The following is a 17,722-nucleotide window of genomic DNA, read 5'->3' as shown; positions in this document are numbered from 1 at the left end:
GGTCCTGAGCCGCGGGTGGGGCTGGGGTGTCCACGAGAGTGCCGGACGAAAGGGTGGCGGGGTGGAGGCAGCGCCCGTCGCACGACGCCCAAGCCCGGCGCGCCGCGGGCAGCCCGGGGACCTCGGCGGGGCCTGACGGCGGCAAGATGGCGCCCAAGAAGAAAGGCGGCGGAAAAGGGGGAAAGAGTGAGTGGGGCTAGGGGGGAAAGGTGCGTGAGGTGGGGGGGCAGGCAACAGGGTCTGGGGAGACCTGGCCCGGCGCAGCCGGGTGGTCTGGGGGTGGCGAGGGCCGGGCTGGTCTCAGGGCGCTGCGTTCACAGGCGGCGGCGATGACAGCGGCGGCAGCGAGGGCAAGGCCCAGGGCCCGAAGGGAGGTGGCAACGCTGTAAAGGTGAGCTCCGGGGGCGGGCAGGGTCCCTGGGGGCAGTCCCCGTTCTTTCATCGGTACACGGCCAGAGAGCGGCCAGTCTGGCCTGGCCCGGCCCGGCCACTTAGCCACGGCTCCGCTTCGCTTCCTGCTCCTAGGTGCGGCACATCTTGTGTGAAAAGCACGGCAAGGCCATGGAGGCCATGGAGAAGCTGAAGTCCGGGCAGCGCTTCAGTGAGGTTGCCTCGCAGTACAGCGAGGACAAAGCCAGGCAAGGGGTACGTGCTGCACCCACCACCCCCAGGGGTCTTCTCAGGGAGGGGAGCACGGGGGTGGGGTGGTCTTCAGGAGAAGTTGGTCCCACACTGCTCTTGGGGAGTGTGGTGGTGAGAGAAGGTTCAGTTCTTCCTCCCCCACAAAGAAACCATGGCTAACTCAATCGGAGAAGCAGAGATGAAATAAGCAATATTTACAAGCAGGATGAGATGCAGTGGATATATACACAATATACAGTATTTACAATATATACAGAAATACACAGCAAAGAACATAATACAGAACAAAACTCTCTCCTCCAGCCAGAGGAGGGGGTCCCCCCCATACCCCCTCTCTCCCCCTACCTCCCTTTTTTTCCCAAAAAGGGTTAGAGAGAGACAAAAGGTAATTATTAAGGAGGACATTCTGATAGCTCAAAGTGCATGCAAGAATGGGTTTTTTTTTTCTTATGTGTTAGCTCAAGGTTAACAGGTCCCACAGCTGTTGCTCAGAAGCAGACAGGCTGAAAAGACAGACCAGAACTGGCTGAGACTCAAACAGAACTCAAACTTGAAGTTGCATTCTACCAATCTACCAATGAAATTCCTTTAGAATATCTGAATGTTTTTCAAAACATTCAGGCAGAGTGTTCCAGTAGCTGTCCCTTTCTTACAGGCACAGCCTACAATGGTCACAGGGAGTCCTTCCCCTGTGCCTTTAAAAAGCCTCCTGTCCATGGTTTCAAGCACAGTGTGGGGTGGGCAAACACTGGTCTGGGGGCAGCCTTAACTGCAGGGCAAAGGCACAAGGAGCACCAGCAGGAATACATAAAGCACAGAATGTTTTGGTTAGGATTGAGTCAGGCTGGCATTGCCAAGCTCTGTACAGCGGGGCTCAGGCACACAAGCCCCACACAGCTGTGGGCAGCACTCAGGCAGAGCAGAACCCACTGTTGGTGTGGCTTCAGCTCAGTGCTTGCTGAGGGGAGCCCGGTGTGAGGGGCTCTTCCCTGCACTCTCCTGGGTTTGCTGTCCCACAACCACTTTGCCCACTCTCCCTTGCTGATGAAGCTGCATTGCAGTGAGATTCTCACAGCTTAACCCTGATGGTGCCTCTTTCCAGGGAGACTTGGGGTGGATGACCAGAGGCTCCATGGTTGGACCTTTCCAGGAAGCAGCATTTGCCTTGCCTGTGAGCAGCATGGACAAGCCAGTGTACACAGACCCTCCTGTCAAAACAAAGTTTGGGTACCACATTATCATGGTGGAAGGCAGAAAATAAAGTGTGAGTGACTTGTTGAATGCTTGAATCCCAAGAGCTTCCCAGACACCTTGGCCTGGAGAGGTAAAAGGTCCCCTAGAGAGGTAAAGTGTGCCCTGAGGAGGTGAAATGAGCCTCTCCCTGTTGTTAGCAGGTTTGCCTCCTGCTTTGCCCAGTGGAGGCACTGCTCTGGCCACATAAATAAAGCTTTTATCTGTGGGTGTAAACGGTCTGGTAAGGATAGGAGGCATTCACTGGTTTTAATCTTTATGCCTCTGTTCAGCAAGAGCATGCAGACAGCTCCTAGGTGACAGTTTGTGCTCCAGAGCTCAGCCTGGGGCTGGCAGGACAGTCCCTTTGCTGGAAGGTCGGTGACAGTACAACAAAGGGCTTGTCTGTGAGGGACTAAGCTTGTGGGCCTGACTGGGGGTCAGGGTGGTGCTAGGGGGACCAGGCTGGGCAGTGGTGAGGACTGGGGAGCTGGAGAAGGAGCCCTGCATACAGAAGTACGTGAAACTGCATCTTACCCATTTGAATCTGAGGGATAAAATTGTGTGACTTGGGCCTGAAAGAGAGAAAAGACCCCAAACAACTGGGGCTTCCTGTGTGCCCTGCTGCTCAGAGCTCGGTGTGTGGCTGCACCCAGCAGGCTGTGCTGAAGGACAGCATGATGGATGGGATGAGACAGCATCTCCCTTCTCCTGCCTCTTGGAGCCTTGGCTCCTGGCAGCTAACTCCCCAGTGCAGCCAGCCCCTTCCTGCTGAAACCAGGCACCTCTCTAGCACAGGCCCTGAGAGCTGCCAGAGGGCTCAGGAATGAGGAGAAAGCACCAACTAAAGAACAAACAGCCTTTCCCAAGAGATTCCCAAGGAAGAGGAGATACCAAAACCAGGGCAGGTGTTTCTCTTCCCTCTCTTGCAGGGGTGTTTGGTTTGGTAAGCTCAAGAGACAAAGGACTGCAAAGCTCTAGCTCCTTCCAGTCTTGTTGGGAAAGGCAGCCAGGCCCTACCCCTCTCCCAGAGCAGATGTGGCCTTGTTTAAGGGATGCTCTATTAATAAACTTCTTGTTTCCAGGCTACCAGAGCTTTGTTCTGCCTATTAGCAGAAGCACACTGGCACATCTCCAGTACCCACAGGCCTGTTGTTTGTCACATCCCCTGGTACAAAAGATTCAGATGCAGCAGACTGGTTTCCTCCCCCAGGTGTGGAAGTGTCCCTTGTGATCATGTTGTGATACAAGGAGGCAAACTTGCTGGGCACTTAATGTGCCTGAGGCAGGGGGAAGCAGCAAAAGTCAGTGCCCTGTTGCTGCAAGGAGAGACCACACAGAAGATGGCCAGCGATGTCCAGAGTTTGCATGGAGCCCTGAGCAACCTGCTTCTCAGAGATACTTTGCTGACTGAGGTATTCTACCTGCTCACCAGACTGCAGCTCAGCATCACCAGTGGACTCCTCCTGAGAGGACTTTCTCCTCTTTTCCAGGCTGCTCAGGATGTCCAGGTGGAAGGGCTCTTCTGCTGTCAAACATTTCTCCAGCATGTTCTTCCTCTCATTCTCCATCTGCAGGGCAGCATGTGGGTCAAGCACCTGACATGACATGACCTTTCTGCATCTCTTTGGTGATCCTCAGCCATACCTGAGGCATCAAAGGACCACTAGTGGTGCCTTTCATCCAGCCTGGCTTTCCTCCAAGATCATAACAGAATCATCTTCCTCCTCACTATCTGAAGCAATTCTTTGTGCATGCCTCCTTCTACCAGCAGCAAAGTTAACACCCCTTGCCTCTGATGCCTCACTCCCTTCTGGGGAGCTTGGCTCTTCAGCTGGGTGATGGAGCTTGCCAGAGTCACCAGCCGCACTTGGCCAGGCTTTGGATGGAGATGTTTTGGTTGGAGAGTCAACAAAGCTTTCTGGTTTTAGTTGGGAGACCCCCTTTTCTGGGTGCTCTGGTGATCTTTCCCTCCTTGAGCCATCTTGACATTCATCTTCAGAATCTTCCAAGAACAGATTGAAGTCAACTTGATCCTGGAGAGAAAGCATGGACATACCCTCCTCCAAGCCAGCTTCTGACACTTGAGACTTCTGGAGCCCAGTGTGGCTTTCTGGTGTAACATTTGATAAACTTGGCCCTGCAGGAGATGGAGCCAGCTCAGGAGCTACAGCCCCCTCAGCACCATCATCCTTCTCCACCCCCAAGGCAGCATGTGGGTCAAGCACCTCACATGACATTTCTACATCTCTTTGGGGATCATCAGCCATCCCTGACTCATCAAAGGACTGCTGGTGGTGCCCAGCCAGGCTGTGGCTTGCCTCAGCCAGGCTGCCTGAATGCAGAGGGGAACACTGCTTCTGTTGGAGGTTCTGACTCTCCCGGATGCGCTTCTCCCGCTCCGTCAGGTGGGTGACCGTCCCGTCGATGCGCAGCAGCTTGAACTGCCGGCGGGCCAGGACGTGCTCGATGATGTCCAGCATCTTCCTCGACTGCGAGAACACCAGCGTGCGGTGCCCCTCCTCGCGCAGCCTCTCCAGCAGCCCCACCAGGAACAGCACTTTCCCGGACTCCTGAACCAGGGTCTCGTCCGAGAGGTGATCGATTTTATTGGCGGCTGAAGGCATCCCCTCCTTGCTCCCGGGCTCCTGCTCCAAGTGTTCCTGCTCCTCCAGGCCCAGCTGGATGCAGGCTCTCACCGGCAGAAGCCTGGGGTGGTCGCACAGCTTCTTCAGGACGGTCAGCTCAGCCAGAGGGGATCGTGTCGTCATCAACACTTCTTTCACGTGGTCCAGTGAGAGAAAGTTCCTGTAGATTTCTTCCTGCACCGGTGACAAGTACACCCACACCACAAGGTCGTTCTTCCTGGTGAGGGAAGGCATGACAGGAGCGCTGCTGTCGCCAGGCTCCTCGGGAGGCGAAGCATCTGGCTTGTCAGCAAGATTGGTTTTGATATCTTCCTTGGTTCTCCGGAGGAAATACGGCTTTATGATGGTCATTAGGTTCTCTGACATCTTTAGCCCCAGCGCTTTCTCACCCAGTGTTGCGTCCTTCTCCCTTGCCCTGGTGATAGGATTCTCATACTCCATTTTAAAGGTCTTGGCTGTCCCCAGGAGGGATCCTTGGCAGGCAAAGTCAAACAGGGACCACATCTCTCGCAGGTTGTTCTGCACGGGGGTGCCCGTGAGGAGCAGGCGATGCCTGGCAGGGATGGCATACACACACTTGGTCGTCTTGTTGGACGGGCACTTGATTTTGTGGGCCTCATCCAGGATGACATAGTCCCACACAAACTCCTGCTCGTTGCTACTGGCCAGCTGCTTCCAGTTGTTAATGAGCATCTGGTAGCTGGTGATGACAATGCCGTTCCTCCGCTGGACCTTCTCCAGATTCCTGTTGCGCTCCGTCTTGCTGGCGCCGTGAAACTCCTTGACGCGCAGGCCGGGGGTCCAGCGGGCAAACTCAGCCAGCCAGCTGCTGATCAGGGTGGTGGGCATGATGAGCAGGACGTGTCGGATGAGCTCGGCATCAAACATGCCTGAGAGGAAAGCGATCACCTGGATGGTCTTGCCCAGGCCCATGTCGTCGGCCAGGATGCCGCCGGGCCGGCCCTCCCGGTGTAGGCGGAACAGGAAGGCGACTCCTTCGCGCTGATGCTGGAAGAGCTTCTCGTGCATCTCCCCATAGATCAGCAGCCCGCTGCCACACACGTCCACGAAGCCATCCTCCTCCTCATTCTCCTCCTGCTGCTGCTGCTCCACTGCTGCCAGCACCTCTTCCACCCGCTGTATATGGGTGCATGGGCGTACCCTCCTCCAAGCCAGCTTCTGACACTTGAGACTTCTGGAGCCCAGTGTGGCTTTCTGGTGTAACACTTGATAAACTTGGACCTGCAGGAGATAGAGCCAGCTCAGGAGCTACAGCCAGCTCAGCACCATCATCCTCCACCCCCAAGGCAACATGTGGGTCAAACACCTCACATGACATTTCTACATCTCTTTGGGGATCATCAGCCATCCCTGACTCATCAAAGGACTACTGGTGGTGCCCAGCCAGGCTGTGGCTTGCCTCAGCTAGGCTGCCTGAATGCAGAGGGGAACACTGCTTCTGTTGGAGGTTCTGACTCTCTTGGTCAAGGGGTTGAATGCCAGGTGATGGTGGTGTAATGGTTGAGTAAAGAATTTCCTCAGATTCTTGGATGTTGGATTGTTTCACTGTCTTGCTGCCCTCCATCAGCTCTGTGTCCATCCTGGACACACCTGGTGCCAAGTTCTCAGAATCACAGAATGTTAGGTGTCTGAAGGGACCTCTAGAGATTGATTCCAACCCCGCTGCTAAAGCAGGATCACCCAGCAGGCCCCACAGGAATTCATCCAGGCAGATTTTGAAAGTCTTCAGAGAAGGAAACTCCACAACTTCTCTGGGCAGCCTATTCCACTGCTCTGTCACCCTCACCATAAAGTGTCTCCTGGTGTTGTGGTGGTTTCTCTTCAAGTCATCAACAGTCAGAGTGGTCACAGTATCACAGTGTCACTAAGGTTGGAAGACACCTTGAGGATCATCGAATCCAACCTGTCACCACAGACCTCATGACTAGACTGTGGCACCAGGTGCCATGTCCAATCCCCTCTTGAACACCTCCAGGGATGGTGACTCCACCACCTCCCTGGGCAGCCCATTCCAATGACAAACGACTCGCTCGGTGAAGAACTTTCTCCTCACCTGCAGCCTAAACTTCCCCTGGCACAGCTTGAGACTGTGTCCCCTTGTTCTGGTGCTGGTTGCCTGGGAGAAGAGACCAACCCCTTCCTGCCTACAACCACCTTTCAGGTAGTTGTAGAGGGCAATGAGGTCACCCCTGAGCCTCCTCTTCTCCAGGCTAAACAACCCCAGTTCCCTCAGCCTGCCCTTCTTGTGGATAGGGACCACATTGGCCAGTTTCCAGTCATCTGGGACCTCTCCAGTGAGCCAGGACTGGAGGAAAATGATGGAGAGCGGCTTGGCCAGCTCATCTGCCAGCTCTCAGCACCCTTGGATGGATCCCATCTGGTCCCATGGACTGGTGAGTGTCCAAGTGGCTCAGCAGGTCCCGAACTAATTCCTCATGGATTTCTGGGGCATTACACTGCTCCCTGACCCCATTGCCCAGCTCAGGAGGCCACTCGTCCTGAACTCCTGCCTTGCTGTTAAACATTGAGGCAAAGAAGGTGTTCAGGCCCTCAGCCTTTTCCTCATCTTCAGTCACCGTGTTCCCCTCCAGGTCCAGTAAGGAGTGGAGGTTCTTCTTGCCCTTCTTTTTAGTGTTAATGTATTTGTAAAAATGCTTTTTATTGTCTTTGACAGAGGTGTTCAGCTTCAGTTCCAACTGGGCCTTTGCCTCTCTAATTTTATTCCTACATAATCTAACCGCTTCCTTGAACATACCTCGAGAAGCCTTCCCCTCCTTCCAAAGGTGATACAGCCTTCTCTTTCCCCTTAACTCCTCCAGGAGCTGCTTGTCCATCCAGGCTGGTCGCCTTCCCCGCCGGCTCATCTTTCTGCACATGGGGACCGCCAGTTCCTGTGCCTTCAAGAGCTCCTGTTTGAAGTAGGTCCAACCCTCCTGGACCCCTCGGTTCATGAGGGTTGGTACCCAGGGAACTTTGCAAATAAGTTTCTTAAAGAGGCTGAAGTTTGCCCTCCTGCAGTCCAAGGTGAAGGTTCTGTTGGTGCTCCTCCCTATCTCCCTGCAGATTGAAAACTTCACTATCTCATGGTCACTGCACCCTAGGCAGCCTCCCACGGTCACATCTCCCACCAGCCCTTCCCTATTGGAGAGCAGCAGGTCAAGCAGAGCCTGTCCCCTGGTAGGCTCACTTAACAGCTGCGTCAGGAAGCAATCCTCTATCCGCTCCAGGAATCTTCTGGACTGCCTTCTCTCTGCTGAATTAAGTTCCCAGCAGATATCTGGCAGGTTGAAGTCCCCCACAAGGACAAGATCTCATGATCTTGAGACAGCATCCAGTTGCTTATGGAGTAATTCATCAGCCTCCTCATCCTGGTTGGGTGGTCTGTAACAGACTCCAACCAGGATGTCAGATTTGTTAGGCTGCCCTCTGATTTTAACCCAGAGGTTCTCAATTCCCTCATCTTCCACCTCAAGTTCTGTGGCAGAAAGTGACTCCCTAATATACAAAGCCACCCCTCCTCCTCTTCTCCCTCGCCTATCCTTCCTAAAGAGCCTGTAACCCCCCAGTGCAGCACTCCAATTGTGTGTGTTGTCCCACCACGTTTCTGAGATGGCAACTACATCATAGTCACCCTAGTGGATCAGGACCTCCAGCTCCTCTTGCTTATTGCCCAGGCTGCATGCATTGGTGTACCTGCACTGCAGCTGGGCTCCCCACCTCTCAACTGACCCTACCTTGTGCCCTACTCTTTCCTCTGCAGAGGGACTGATATCCTCACCCACCCCCTTCAGACCTAGTTTAAAGCTCTCCTAATGAGCCCTGCCAACTCCTGTGCTAGGACTCTCTTGCCCCTTCTAGATAAATGCACCCCATCAGGACCCAGCAGGTCAGGTGCAGTAAAAGTTGTCCCATGATGAAAGAAGCCAAAGTTCCGCTGCTGGCACCATCCCCTGAGCCAACTGTTGACGGTATGGGTTCTCCCATTCCTCTCATTGTACACCCCTGCCACTGAGGGAACTGAGCAGGACACCACTTGAGCTCCTGCCCCATCAATCAATTGTCCAAGGGCCTTGAACTCCTTTTTAATCTCCCTGGTGCCCTTCTTGTCAATCTCATCACTCCCAGCTTGTATTACCAGCAGAGGGTAATAGTCAGAGGGCTGGGCAGTTTGGAAGTGACCTCCTCCTCTGTGAGGTCAACAACTTTGTCATTTTCATCATCTCCTGTAGATGTCTTTCTGCTCTGCTGCCAAGTACACCAGAATGACGGGACTGGGGCACTGCTGTCACTGGGTCCTCAGGAAGAGGAGTATCTGGCTCCCTCCACCAAGGCCACTCTCTCAGGCTTACAGCCATACGCTCCTCTCTTACCTGTGTTTAACTTCCATGCTAAGACAGGAGCTTTTCCAGTGTCCCTTCTTGCAGAGTGTGTGCTGGCTGTGTGCCAAGGGCTTGTTTCAGAGCTCTGGGGCCTGACCCTTCTTTTTGAAGTTAATTTTTCCCCTGCACCCTCTGCTTTGGGGCCTGGCTGAGTGTAGCTGAAGGTCTGATCTCTCTCTAAGTAAGTTCATTTTGCCCTTTCTCCTGGTTCCTAAGGACAATCCATGTCACCTCCAGCAATTTGCTTAGATTCCTAGAATCCTCCCCCTGCAGCTTTTGTAACTCCTGCTGGATATCTGATCCTGATTGCTCCGTGAACCTCAATGCCACCAGTGCTCTGTTTTCTGGCCAGTCTGTGTCAAGCCTGCTGTACTGCCAGACAGCTGCCTTCAGCCTCTCCAAAAAGACTTGCAGGGGGGGACTCCTGAAGCTCTTGGCATGCCTCAGATTTCAAAATGATCCAGTGCCTCAGGCATAGTGTACCTGAGCCCTGTATGTAACCCACTTCTAGTATCTCCTTAAAGCTTCTCACTGGTTTTGATTATTTGGGTCCCAGTGAGGCTCTGCCAGAGGGAATTTGGTGTCTAATGTTCCCTGTAGTGCCCTGATGCTAAGAAGGCCTCAACTCCCTGCCAGGACTTCATCATTGTGTGTTTCCCCCTATTTCTCTCATAAGGCATCCCTTTCATATTATACTCTCAGTAATCCTATCCATTGCCTCAGGATTTACCCTGTAACCTCCTGACACCTCCTTCCAAGCATGAAGTTCAGTCACAGGTAAAGGAACTTTGCCCACCCTGGGTCTGTGCAGCTTCCCTCAGCAGAGCAAGCAGCTGCTGCTGGCATGTGCATGAGTGAGCCAAGCCTCTGGTGAGACTCTGCTGCTCTTTACAACACTCTCTGCTTCTCTTCCCTCTGTTCCTTCCCTTTCACTCCCAGCCTCACATTCCCCTGCTGCTGCTTCCCCATGTGTTTCTGCCATTTCATAGATGGGGTTAGGTTGGAAGGGATCTTAAAGATCATCTAGTTCCAACCCCCCTGCCATGGGCAGGGAACAGTTCCCACTAGAGTAGGGTGCGCAAGGCTTCATCCAACCTGACCTGGAACACCTCCAGAGAGGGGGCACCCACCACCTCCCTGAGCAACCTGTTCCAGTCTCACCACCCTCGCTGGAAAGAATTTCTCCCTCATCTCCAGCCTAAATCTCCCCTCTTCCAACTCAAAGCCATTGGCCCTCAGCCTAGCACTCCAAGCCCTACAAGACACTGGAGGTCACCCCCTGGACTGGCTTTGTTCCCAGGTAACAGCTCCAGTTGGGTCACTGATTGTTTTAGTGGGGACTTCCAAGAGAAGTCCACGATTCCTCCCTGAAGGGACAGGAATAAACCTCCCTGCCCCTCTCCCAAGTGCCTACCATGTTCAGCACTGGGCTTACCAGACTTTTAACTCTTTAGGCAGGGGGCCTCTGATGGGACTCAGATCCACACTCCCCAGCCTCTGGCAGGATTCAAAGCCATGCTCCCCAGCTTCCTTCAGGCTAGCATTCACATGTAATCAAGCCTCCTTCTGATACCCTGGCTGGAACTCAGGGCTAGCCTCTTTTGGGCATCCCCAAAACTCCTTTCCTCTGAGCAGTTTCAGATGCAGCATTTGACACCAACTTGTTGAACATACCTGGGCCCCACCTCCAGGTACATACCAACCCCAGCTCCACACACTTCATAAGCAGAAATCCCTTGACCTTGCTTCAGCTCCTGGTCCTCTGGGGATCAAACTTTCTACCCGAGAACTCCTAGTGCTGCAGCTGCTTGAAGGCCCTTTGATCATGCAGAGCCAGTGAGGTTCTGAAGCAGGTTCCCATCTGAGACATCAAAACTGATGCCAGAACCTAAAAGCTTCTTAGACAAGAAGCTGGAGAAGGAATCCTGCATACAGAGGTACCTGAAGCTGCATCTTACCCACTCAAAGCTGAGGCATAAAATTGTGTGACTTGGGCCTGAAAGAGAGAAAAGACCCCAAACAACTGGGGCTTCCTGTGTGCCCTGCTGCTCAGAGCTCGGTGTGTGGCTGCACCCAGCAGGCTGTGCTGAAGGACAGCATGATGGATGGGATGAGACAGCATCTCCCTTCTCCTGCCTCTTGGAGCCTTGGCTCCTGGCAGCTAACTCCCCAGTGCAGCCAGCCCCTTCCTGCTGAAACCAGGCACCTCTCTAGCACAGGCCCTGAGAGCTGCCAGAGGGCTCAGGAATGAGGAGAAAGCACCAACTAAAGAACAAACAGCCTTTCCCAAGAGATTCCCAAGGAAAAGGAGACACCAAAACCAGGGCAGGTGTTTCTCCTCCCTCTCTTGCAGGGGTGTTTGGTTTGGTAAGCTCAGAGACAAAGGACTGCAAAGCTCTAGCTCCTTCCAATCTTGTTGGGAAAGGCAGCCAGGCCCTACCCCTCTCCCAGAGCAGATGTGGCCTTGTTTAAGGGATGCTCTATTAATAAACTTCTTGTTTCCAGGCTACCAGAGCTTTGTTCTGCCTATTAGCAGAAGCACACTGGCACATCTCCAGTACCCACAGGCCTGTTGTTTGTCACATCCCCTGGTACAAAAGATTCAGATGCAGCAGACTGGTTTCCTCCCCCAGGTGTGGAAGTGTCCCTTGTGATCATGTTGTGATACAAGGAGGCAAACTTGCTGGGCACTAAATGTACCCAAGGTGGGAGGAAGCAGCAAAATTCAGTGCCCTCGTCTGGGCTTAAGCTTGTGTGTGGTTCTGAGCTACAAGTCCACCCCATGGTGCCTGCAGCAGCAGAGGGAGACATTCAATCACTACAGCTAAAATGGGGGTGGGAAGAGGGCCAGAGAACTTCTCCCCCACCAGAGGAAATGCAACTTTAAGCTGCATTTTCTCCCTTCAGCTGCCTTTGGGCTACAGCAGGCCCCCTACTGCCTTTGTGCTGGGAGGGGAATAAATGGAAGGGAGCTCAGAATAAAGCCTTCCTTTACCCTTGCAACAACACCAGAAGGCCTGGGGTGCTCAGCACCTTGCAGCACTCAGGGGCTCATTTCTCTTCTAGGCCTTCTCAGCAAAAACTGCAAGAGAGGAGCTTCTGCAGTGCCCCTTACCCCAGGTTAGGCCAGGCAGTTGGGGTGCTGGCCTCCAGTGCTTGGAGGATTTTGAGCAGCATCCATCATCTTTTTTTCTCCTCCCCAGCAAACCCATTCTCAGCCCAGCTCCAAACCTGGTTGTGGCAGCTCAGCCACATGGAGGATGATGTTCAGGCAGAGAAACTGGCTTCCTTTGAGTCAGGGAGGGCAGAACTACAGCATGCAGAGGTCAGACTTTGTGAAGCTGTTGTGGAACTACACCTTCAGTGTAGAGAGGCAGGGATGGAAGCTGAAGGGCAGGAAGGTGACACCAGGGCCACAAGTTCAGAGTCAAAAAGATTACTTTTATTAATTAAATAGAGAAAAGCATGAACTGTTTCATCTGTGTGACCTGAGCCCACCATGAACTCCTTTGCCAACCATTACATCATAAAACTGTTCCCTCATGTGGGAGATGCTGCATCTGTTGTCCCCACCACCGATCTGTGCACTGCAACCACCACACTTTGCTAGCTCAGAAGGACCATGGTGACGTAGCTCCAACACTTCACAAGCCCAGGACAGGCTGTCAGTAACAAGAGCACCCTCACTTCATTTTGGGGCAAGCCTGTACAGGTTTAGGGTCAGAAGCATCATTTCAGGATCTCCACTTTTGATGTCCAGAGCTTACAGGAAGCGGTTCAATGTCTCCTGCAGCTTTTCATCACCCTGAAGTTCTTCCCACTGGCTACCAAGGAGTTTTAATCACCTACAGGAGAGGAACCCCAACCAGTCTCCTTCTCTGAGATATTTTCCTGGGCGGAGTCATGTACCTAGTGACCAGACTACAGCTCATCATCACCACTGGAACCCTCCTGAGAGGACTCTGCCTCCTCTTCTCCAGACTGCTCAGAGGCCAGGGTGTCCAGGTGGAAGGACTCTCCAGCTGTGTCAAGTGTTTCTCCAGCAGGTTCTTCCTCAGTCTCAGCAGATTCCCCACTACACTCCTCAGCTTCCTCTTCCACAATGTGCTCTTGCTCCTCACCACTGTCATCATCATCATCATCATCATCTTCTTCTTCATCATTGGTTTCCATTTCTCCAATATCCTCAACCTCATCTGCCACCCTATAGATGAGGGATCTCCTGGAAGCAGTGGATCTGCTCCCACTGTTGGTTAGTCCAGGAGAAAAGATGGCTTTTGGTGTGCTGCCATCACATTTAGGAGTGGAGGCACTGATTCTCTCTGGGAACTGGAGTGGAGGGCTGCTCTGGGGAGGGTACCATCTTCCAGCCTGGCTTTCCTCCAAGATCATAACAGAATCATCTTCCTCCTCACTATCTGAAGCAATTCTTTGTGCATGCCTCCTTCTACCAGCAGCAAAGTTAACACCGCTTGCCTCTGATGCCTCGCTCCCTTCTGGGGAGCTTGGCTCTTCAGCTGGGTGATGGAGCTTGCCAGAGTCACCAGCCTCACTTGGCCAGGCTTTGGATGGAGATGTTTTGGTTGGAGAGTCAACAAAGCTTTCTGGTTTTAGTTGGGAGACCCCCTTTTCTGGGTGCTCTGGTGATCTTTCCCTCCTTGAGCCATCTTGACATTCATCTTCAGAATCTTCCAAGAACAGATTGAAGTCAACTTGATCCTGGAGAGAAAGCATGGACATACCCTCCTCCAAGCCAGCTTCTGACACTTGAGACTTCTGGAGCCCAGTGTGGCTTTCTGGTGTAACATTTGATAAACTTGGCCCTGCAGGAGATGGAGCCAGCTCAGGAGCTACAGCCCCCTCAGCACCATCATCCTTCTCCACCCCCAAGGCAGCATGTGGGTCAAGCACCTCGCATGACATTTCTACATCTCTTTGGGGATCATCAGCCATCCCTGACTCATCAAAGGACTGCTGGTGGTGCCCAGCCAGGCTGTGGCTTGCCTCAGCCAGGCTGCCTGAATGCAGAGGGGAACACTGCTTCTGTTGGAGGTTCTGACTCTCTTGGTCAAGGGGTTGAAGGCCAGGTGATGATGGTGTAATGCTTGACTCAAGAATTGCCTCAGATTCTTGGATGCTAGATTGTTTCACTGTCCTGCTGGTGTTAACTGGCTGTGTGTCCATGCCAGACTCATCTGGTGCTGGATTCTCTTCATCCAAGTCATTGACAGTCAGAGAGGTCATCTCAGAAGTCACCTCCTGCTCTGTGAGGTCAATAACTTGGTTGCTTACATCATCTCCCAGGGGGGACACAAAGCGGTTCATGTTGCTCAGCCCCGGGGACAGCTTCTTTGCCTCAGGTACCGACTTTGAGGTTCTCTGCCACATCTCCTCACACTCACTCCTGATGCTCCCCAGACGCTGGTCTCTCAGCTGGGACTCCATCTGGACCAGCTCGTGGGCTTTCTGCACCCGCTGCTGGATGTACTGGTGGTGCTCCTCATTCTCAGGCTGCTCCTCGGGAGCCGTTTCCCCGGTGTAGACGAGGTCATGATCGGAGATGCCGAACATCTGCAGCGAGTGCAGGTAGGCGATGTGCTCGTCCAGCTGCACGTCGCTCTGTCTCTGCATGGCGTGCAGAGCCTGCAGCTGCATCTGAGTGGCAGAGGCTCGGGTATCCTCCAGAGTGAAGAGCTCCCGCAGCTCCTGCTTGGAGAAATACCTGAAGGGGTTCTTTTTGTCGCCAGTGCTCTGTTTGATCAGCGAGTCCTTAAACACTTGCCGCCTGTAGATCTTCTCCTCCACGGTACCGCAGGTGATCAGCCGGTAGATCACCACATTCTCTTTCTGCCCGATCCTGTAGGCTCTGTCCACGGCCTGGGCGTCCGTGGCCGGATTCCAGCTGGGGTCAAAGATGACCACTCTGCTGGCCGCCGTCAGGGTGATGCCAATGCCGCCGACCTGGGTGGTGAGCAGGAAGACGGCGTAGTCGTGGCTGCTCTGGAAGGTGTGGATGCGCTTCTCCCGCTCCGTCAGGTGGGTGACCGTCCCGTCGATGCGCAGCAGCTTGAACTGCCGGCGGGCCAGGACGTGCTCGATGATGTCCAGCATCTTCCTCGACTGCGAGAACACCAGCGTGCGGTGCCCCTCCTCGCGCAGCCTCTCCAGCAGCCCCACCAGGAACAGCACTTTCCCGGACTCCTGAACCAGGGTCTCGTCCGAGAGGTGATCGATTTTATTGGCGGCTGAAGGCATCCCCTCCTTGCTCCCGGGCTCCTGCTCCAAGTGTTCCTGCTCCTCCAGGCCCAGCTGGATGCAGGCTCTCACCGGCAGAAGCCTGGGGTGGTCGCACAGCTTCTTCAGGACGGTCAGCTCAGCCAGAGGGGATCGTGTCGTCATCAACACTTCTTTCACGTGGTCCAGCGAGAGAAAGTTCCTGTAGATTTCTTCCTGCACCGGTGACAAGTACACCCACACCACAAGGTCGTTCTTCCTGGTGAGGGAAGGCATGACAGGAGCGCTGCTGTCGCCAGGCTCCTTGGGAGGCGAAGCATCTGGCTTGTCAGCAAGATTGGTTTTGATATCTTCCTTGGTTCTCCGGAGGAAATACGGCTTTATGATGGTCATTAGGTTCTCTGACATCTTTAGCCCCAGCGCTTTCTCACCCAGTGTTGCGTCCTTCTCCCTTGCCCTGGTGATAGGATTCTCATACTCCATTTTAAAGGTCTTGGCTGTCCCCAGGAGGGATCCTTGGCAGGCAAAGTCGAACAGGGACCACATCTCTCGCAGGTTGTTCTGCACGGGGGTGCCCGTGAGGAGCAGGCGATGCCTGGCAGGGATGGCATACACACACTTGGTCGTCTTGTTGGACGGGCACTTGATTTTGTGGGCCTCATCCAGGATGACATAGTCCCACACAAACTCCTGCTCGTTGCTACTGGCCAGCTGCTTCCAGTTGTTAATGAGCATCTGGTAGCTGGTGATGACAATGCCGTTCCTCCGCTGGACCTTCTCCAGATTCCTGTTGCGCTCCGTCTTGCTGGCGCCGTGAAACTCCTTGACGCGCAGGCCGGGGGTCCAGCGGGCAAACTCAGCCAGCCAGCTGCTGATCAGGGTGGTGGGCATGATGAGCAGGACGTGTCGGATGAGCTCGGCATCAAACATGCCTGAGAGGAAAGCGATCACCTGGATGGTCTTGCCCAGGCCCATGTCGTCGGCCAGGATGCCACCGGGCCGGCCCTCCCGGTGTAGGCGGAACAGGAAGGCGACTCCTTCGCGCTGATGCTGGAAGAGCTTCTCGTGCATCTCCCCATAGATCAGCAGCCCGCTGCCGCACACGTCCACGAAGCCATCCTCCTCCTCATTCTCCTGCTGCTGCTGCTCCTGCTCCACTGCTGCCAGCACCTCTTCCACCCGCTGTATACGGCCCAGCAGCTTCTTGCTGGGGAGGATGGCAGCTGCCAGCCGGAACAGCCGCAGGGCCTCCTCCAGATCTCCGTTCCCCGCTGCAGCCTTCGCGTCCTTCACTAGCCTGCGGAAACCACCGTCAGCACCGGGGCCGCCCAACCCGATCGCCAAATCCCCCGTCCCCAGGGCTTCTGTCACCCCCTTCCCGGGGACCTTCGCCGCTTCAGTCCACCCTCAGATTCCCACCAGGCTCCCCTCGGACCGTCTCTCTGCTTACCCCCGGTACGGCTCCGCCACCACCGGTCCGTCCTCAGTCCTCTTGAGTGGATCGCTCCCGTCCCACCTAGCCCTCAGCACCGCACCCCGTCCGGCTGCTTACCCTCTGTCCCGCTCCACCAGCCCCAGGGCCGTCTCCTCCACCACCTCCCCAGTTCGCCCTCGGTCCCTCTGTGTGGATCGTCCCCCTCAGCCCTCCGCACGGCACCCTGTCCTGCCGCTTACCCGCGGTACTGGCTCTCATCCTCCTCCGCCAGCCCCAGGGCCGCCATGGCGCCACACTTCAAACGCCGGCACTTCCCGTCATGCCCCGCGCCCCCGACTAATCAGCGCTCACTGCCGCCGGCGCCAGCCCCTGATGGAGCCCCGCCTTTTGCTGTGCTCCACCCAATCCCTGCACCCCGCCCCCGACGGAGCCCCGCCTTTTGCTGTGCTCTACCCAATCCCTGCACCCCGCCCCCGACGGAGCCCCGCCTTTTGCTGTGCTCTACCCAATCCCTGCACCCCGCCCCCGACGGAGCCCCGCCTTTTGCTGTGCTCTACCCAATCCCTGCACCCCGCCCCCGACGGAGCCCCGCCTTTTGCTGTGCTCCACCCAATCCCTGCACCCCGCCCCCGACGGAGCCCCGCCTTTTGCTGTGCTCTACCCAATCCCTGCACCCCGCCCCCGACGGAGCCCCGCCTTTTGCTGTGCTCCACCCAATCCCTGCACCCCGCCCCCGACGGAACCCCGCCTTTTGCTGTGCTCTACCCAGTCCCTACGACCCGCTCCCGACGGAGCCCCGCCTTTTGCTGTGCTCTACCCAATCCCTGCGCCCCACCCCCGATGGAGCCCCGCCTTTTGTTGTGGTCTACCCAATCCCTACGCCCCGCTTTGCCCTTTCCGGTGCGTCCCCGGGGCATGGCTCCCCGGTTCAGTTCCGCCCCTCCCGGTGGCTGCCTGGAGCACCGCCCCTTCCGATGCCTTCCCGGAGCCCCGGAGCCCCCCACCTCCCGGAGCAGGCCCGCCCCCGCCCCGCCCCCTCGGTTCTCAAGCGGAGGGTGATGTAGTCCGCCCTCCGGTAGGGGGTGGTGTGATAGGGGGCAGGCTCGCCTCTGTGCCGCGTCCGTAATCAGCGC

At 55.2% G+C, this 17,722-nt stretch overlaps 4 protein-coding genes across 6 annotated transcripts; 2 read left to right on the top strand and 2 right to left on the bottom strand.

The window, feature by feature from the left end:
• Positions 1 to 92: 92 nt before the first annotated feature.
• Positions 93 to 3,487, top strand: PIN4 (peptidylprolyl cis/trans isomerase, NIMA-interacting 4). Of its 3 annotated transcripts, none has more exons than XM_054169705.1 (5): positions 123 to 186; positions 321 to 391; positions 526 to 645; positions 1,745 to 1,906; positions 3,450 to 3,487. In XM_054169705.1, exons 1-4 carry the CDS (start codon positions 147 to 149, stop codon positions 1,901 to 1,903), a joined length of 390 nt encoding a protein of 129 aa, XP_054025680.1. In that variant the 5' UTR covers positions 123 to 146; the 3' UTR covers positions 1,904 to 1,906; positions 3,450 to 3,487. The 3 variants fall into 3 exon arrangements, with proteins under 3 accessions (XP_054025678.1, XP_054025680.1, XP_054025679.1); XM_054169704.1 differs by lacking the exon at positions 3,450 to 3,487 and adding an exon at positions 2,958 to 3,146; XM_054169703.1 differs by lacking the exon at positions 3,450 to 3,487 and having other exon boundaries at positions 93 to 186; positions 1,745 to 2,793.
• Positions 3,488 to 3,542: 55 nt separating this feature from the next.
• On the bottom strand, positions 3,543 to 6,120 carry LOC104303664 (DNA excision repair protein ERCC-6-like). The gene is made up of 2 exons (XM_054169469.1): positions 6,088 to 6,120; positions 3,543 to 5,762 (listed from the first exon to the last, which is right to left on the bottom strand). The coding sequence occupies exons 1-2, from the start codon at positions 6,118 to 6,120 to the stop codon at positions 3,552 to 3,554; spliced, it is 2,244 nt and encodes a 747-aa protein (XP_054025444.1). The 3' UTR covers positions 3,543 to 3,551.
• A 6,387-nt stretch (positions 6,121 to 12,507) lies between these two features.
• ERCC6L (ERCC excision repair 6 like, spindle assembly checkpoint helicase) lies at positions 12,508 to 16,556 on the bottom strand. Its single transcript, XM_009908247.2, is given in 2 exon segments — positions 12,508 to 12,724; positions 12,727 to 16,556. Coding segments are annotated over 2 exon segments (3,615 nt in total). The 5' UTR covers positions 16,226 to 16,556; the 3' UTR covers positions 12,508 to 12,608.
• Positions 16,557 to 16,873: 317 nt separating this feature from the next.
• Positions 16,874 to 17,653, top strand: LOC128898117 (uncharacterized). Its single transcript, XM_054169819.1, has one exon. The coding sequence runs from the start codon at positions 16,874 to 16,876 to the stop codon at positions 17,651 to 17,653; it is 780 nt and encodes a 259-aa protein (XP_054025794.1).
• The last annotated feature ends 69 nt before the right edge of the window (positions 17,654 to 17,722 follow it).

This window comes from Dryobates pubescens, chromosome 18, assembly GCF_014839835.1.
Source record: "Dryobates pubescens isolate bDryPub1 chromosome 18, bDryPub1.pri, whole genome shotgun sequence".
Taxonomy (NCBI): domain Eukaryota; kingdom Metazoa; phylum Chordata; class Aves; order Piciformes; family Picidae; genus Dryobates; species Dryobates pubescens.
This window is presented reverse-complemented; position numbering and strand designations above follow the sequence as displayed.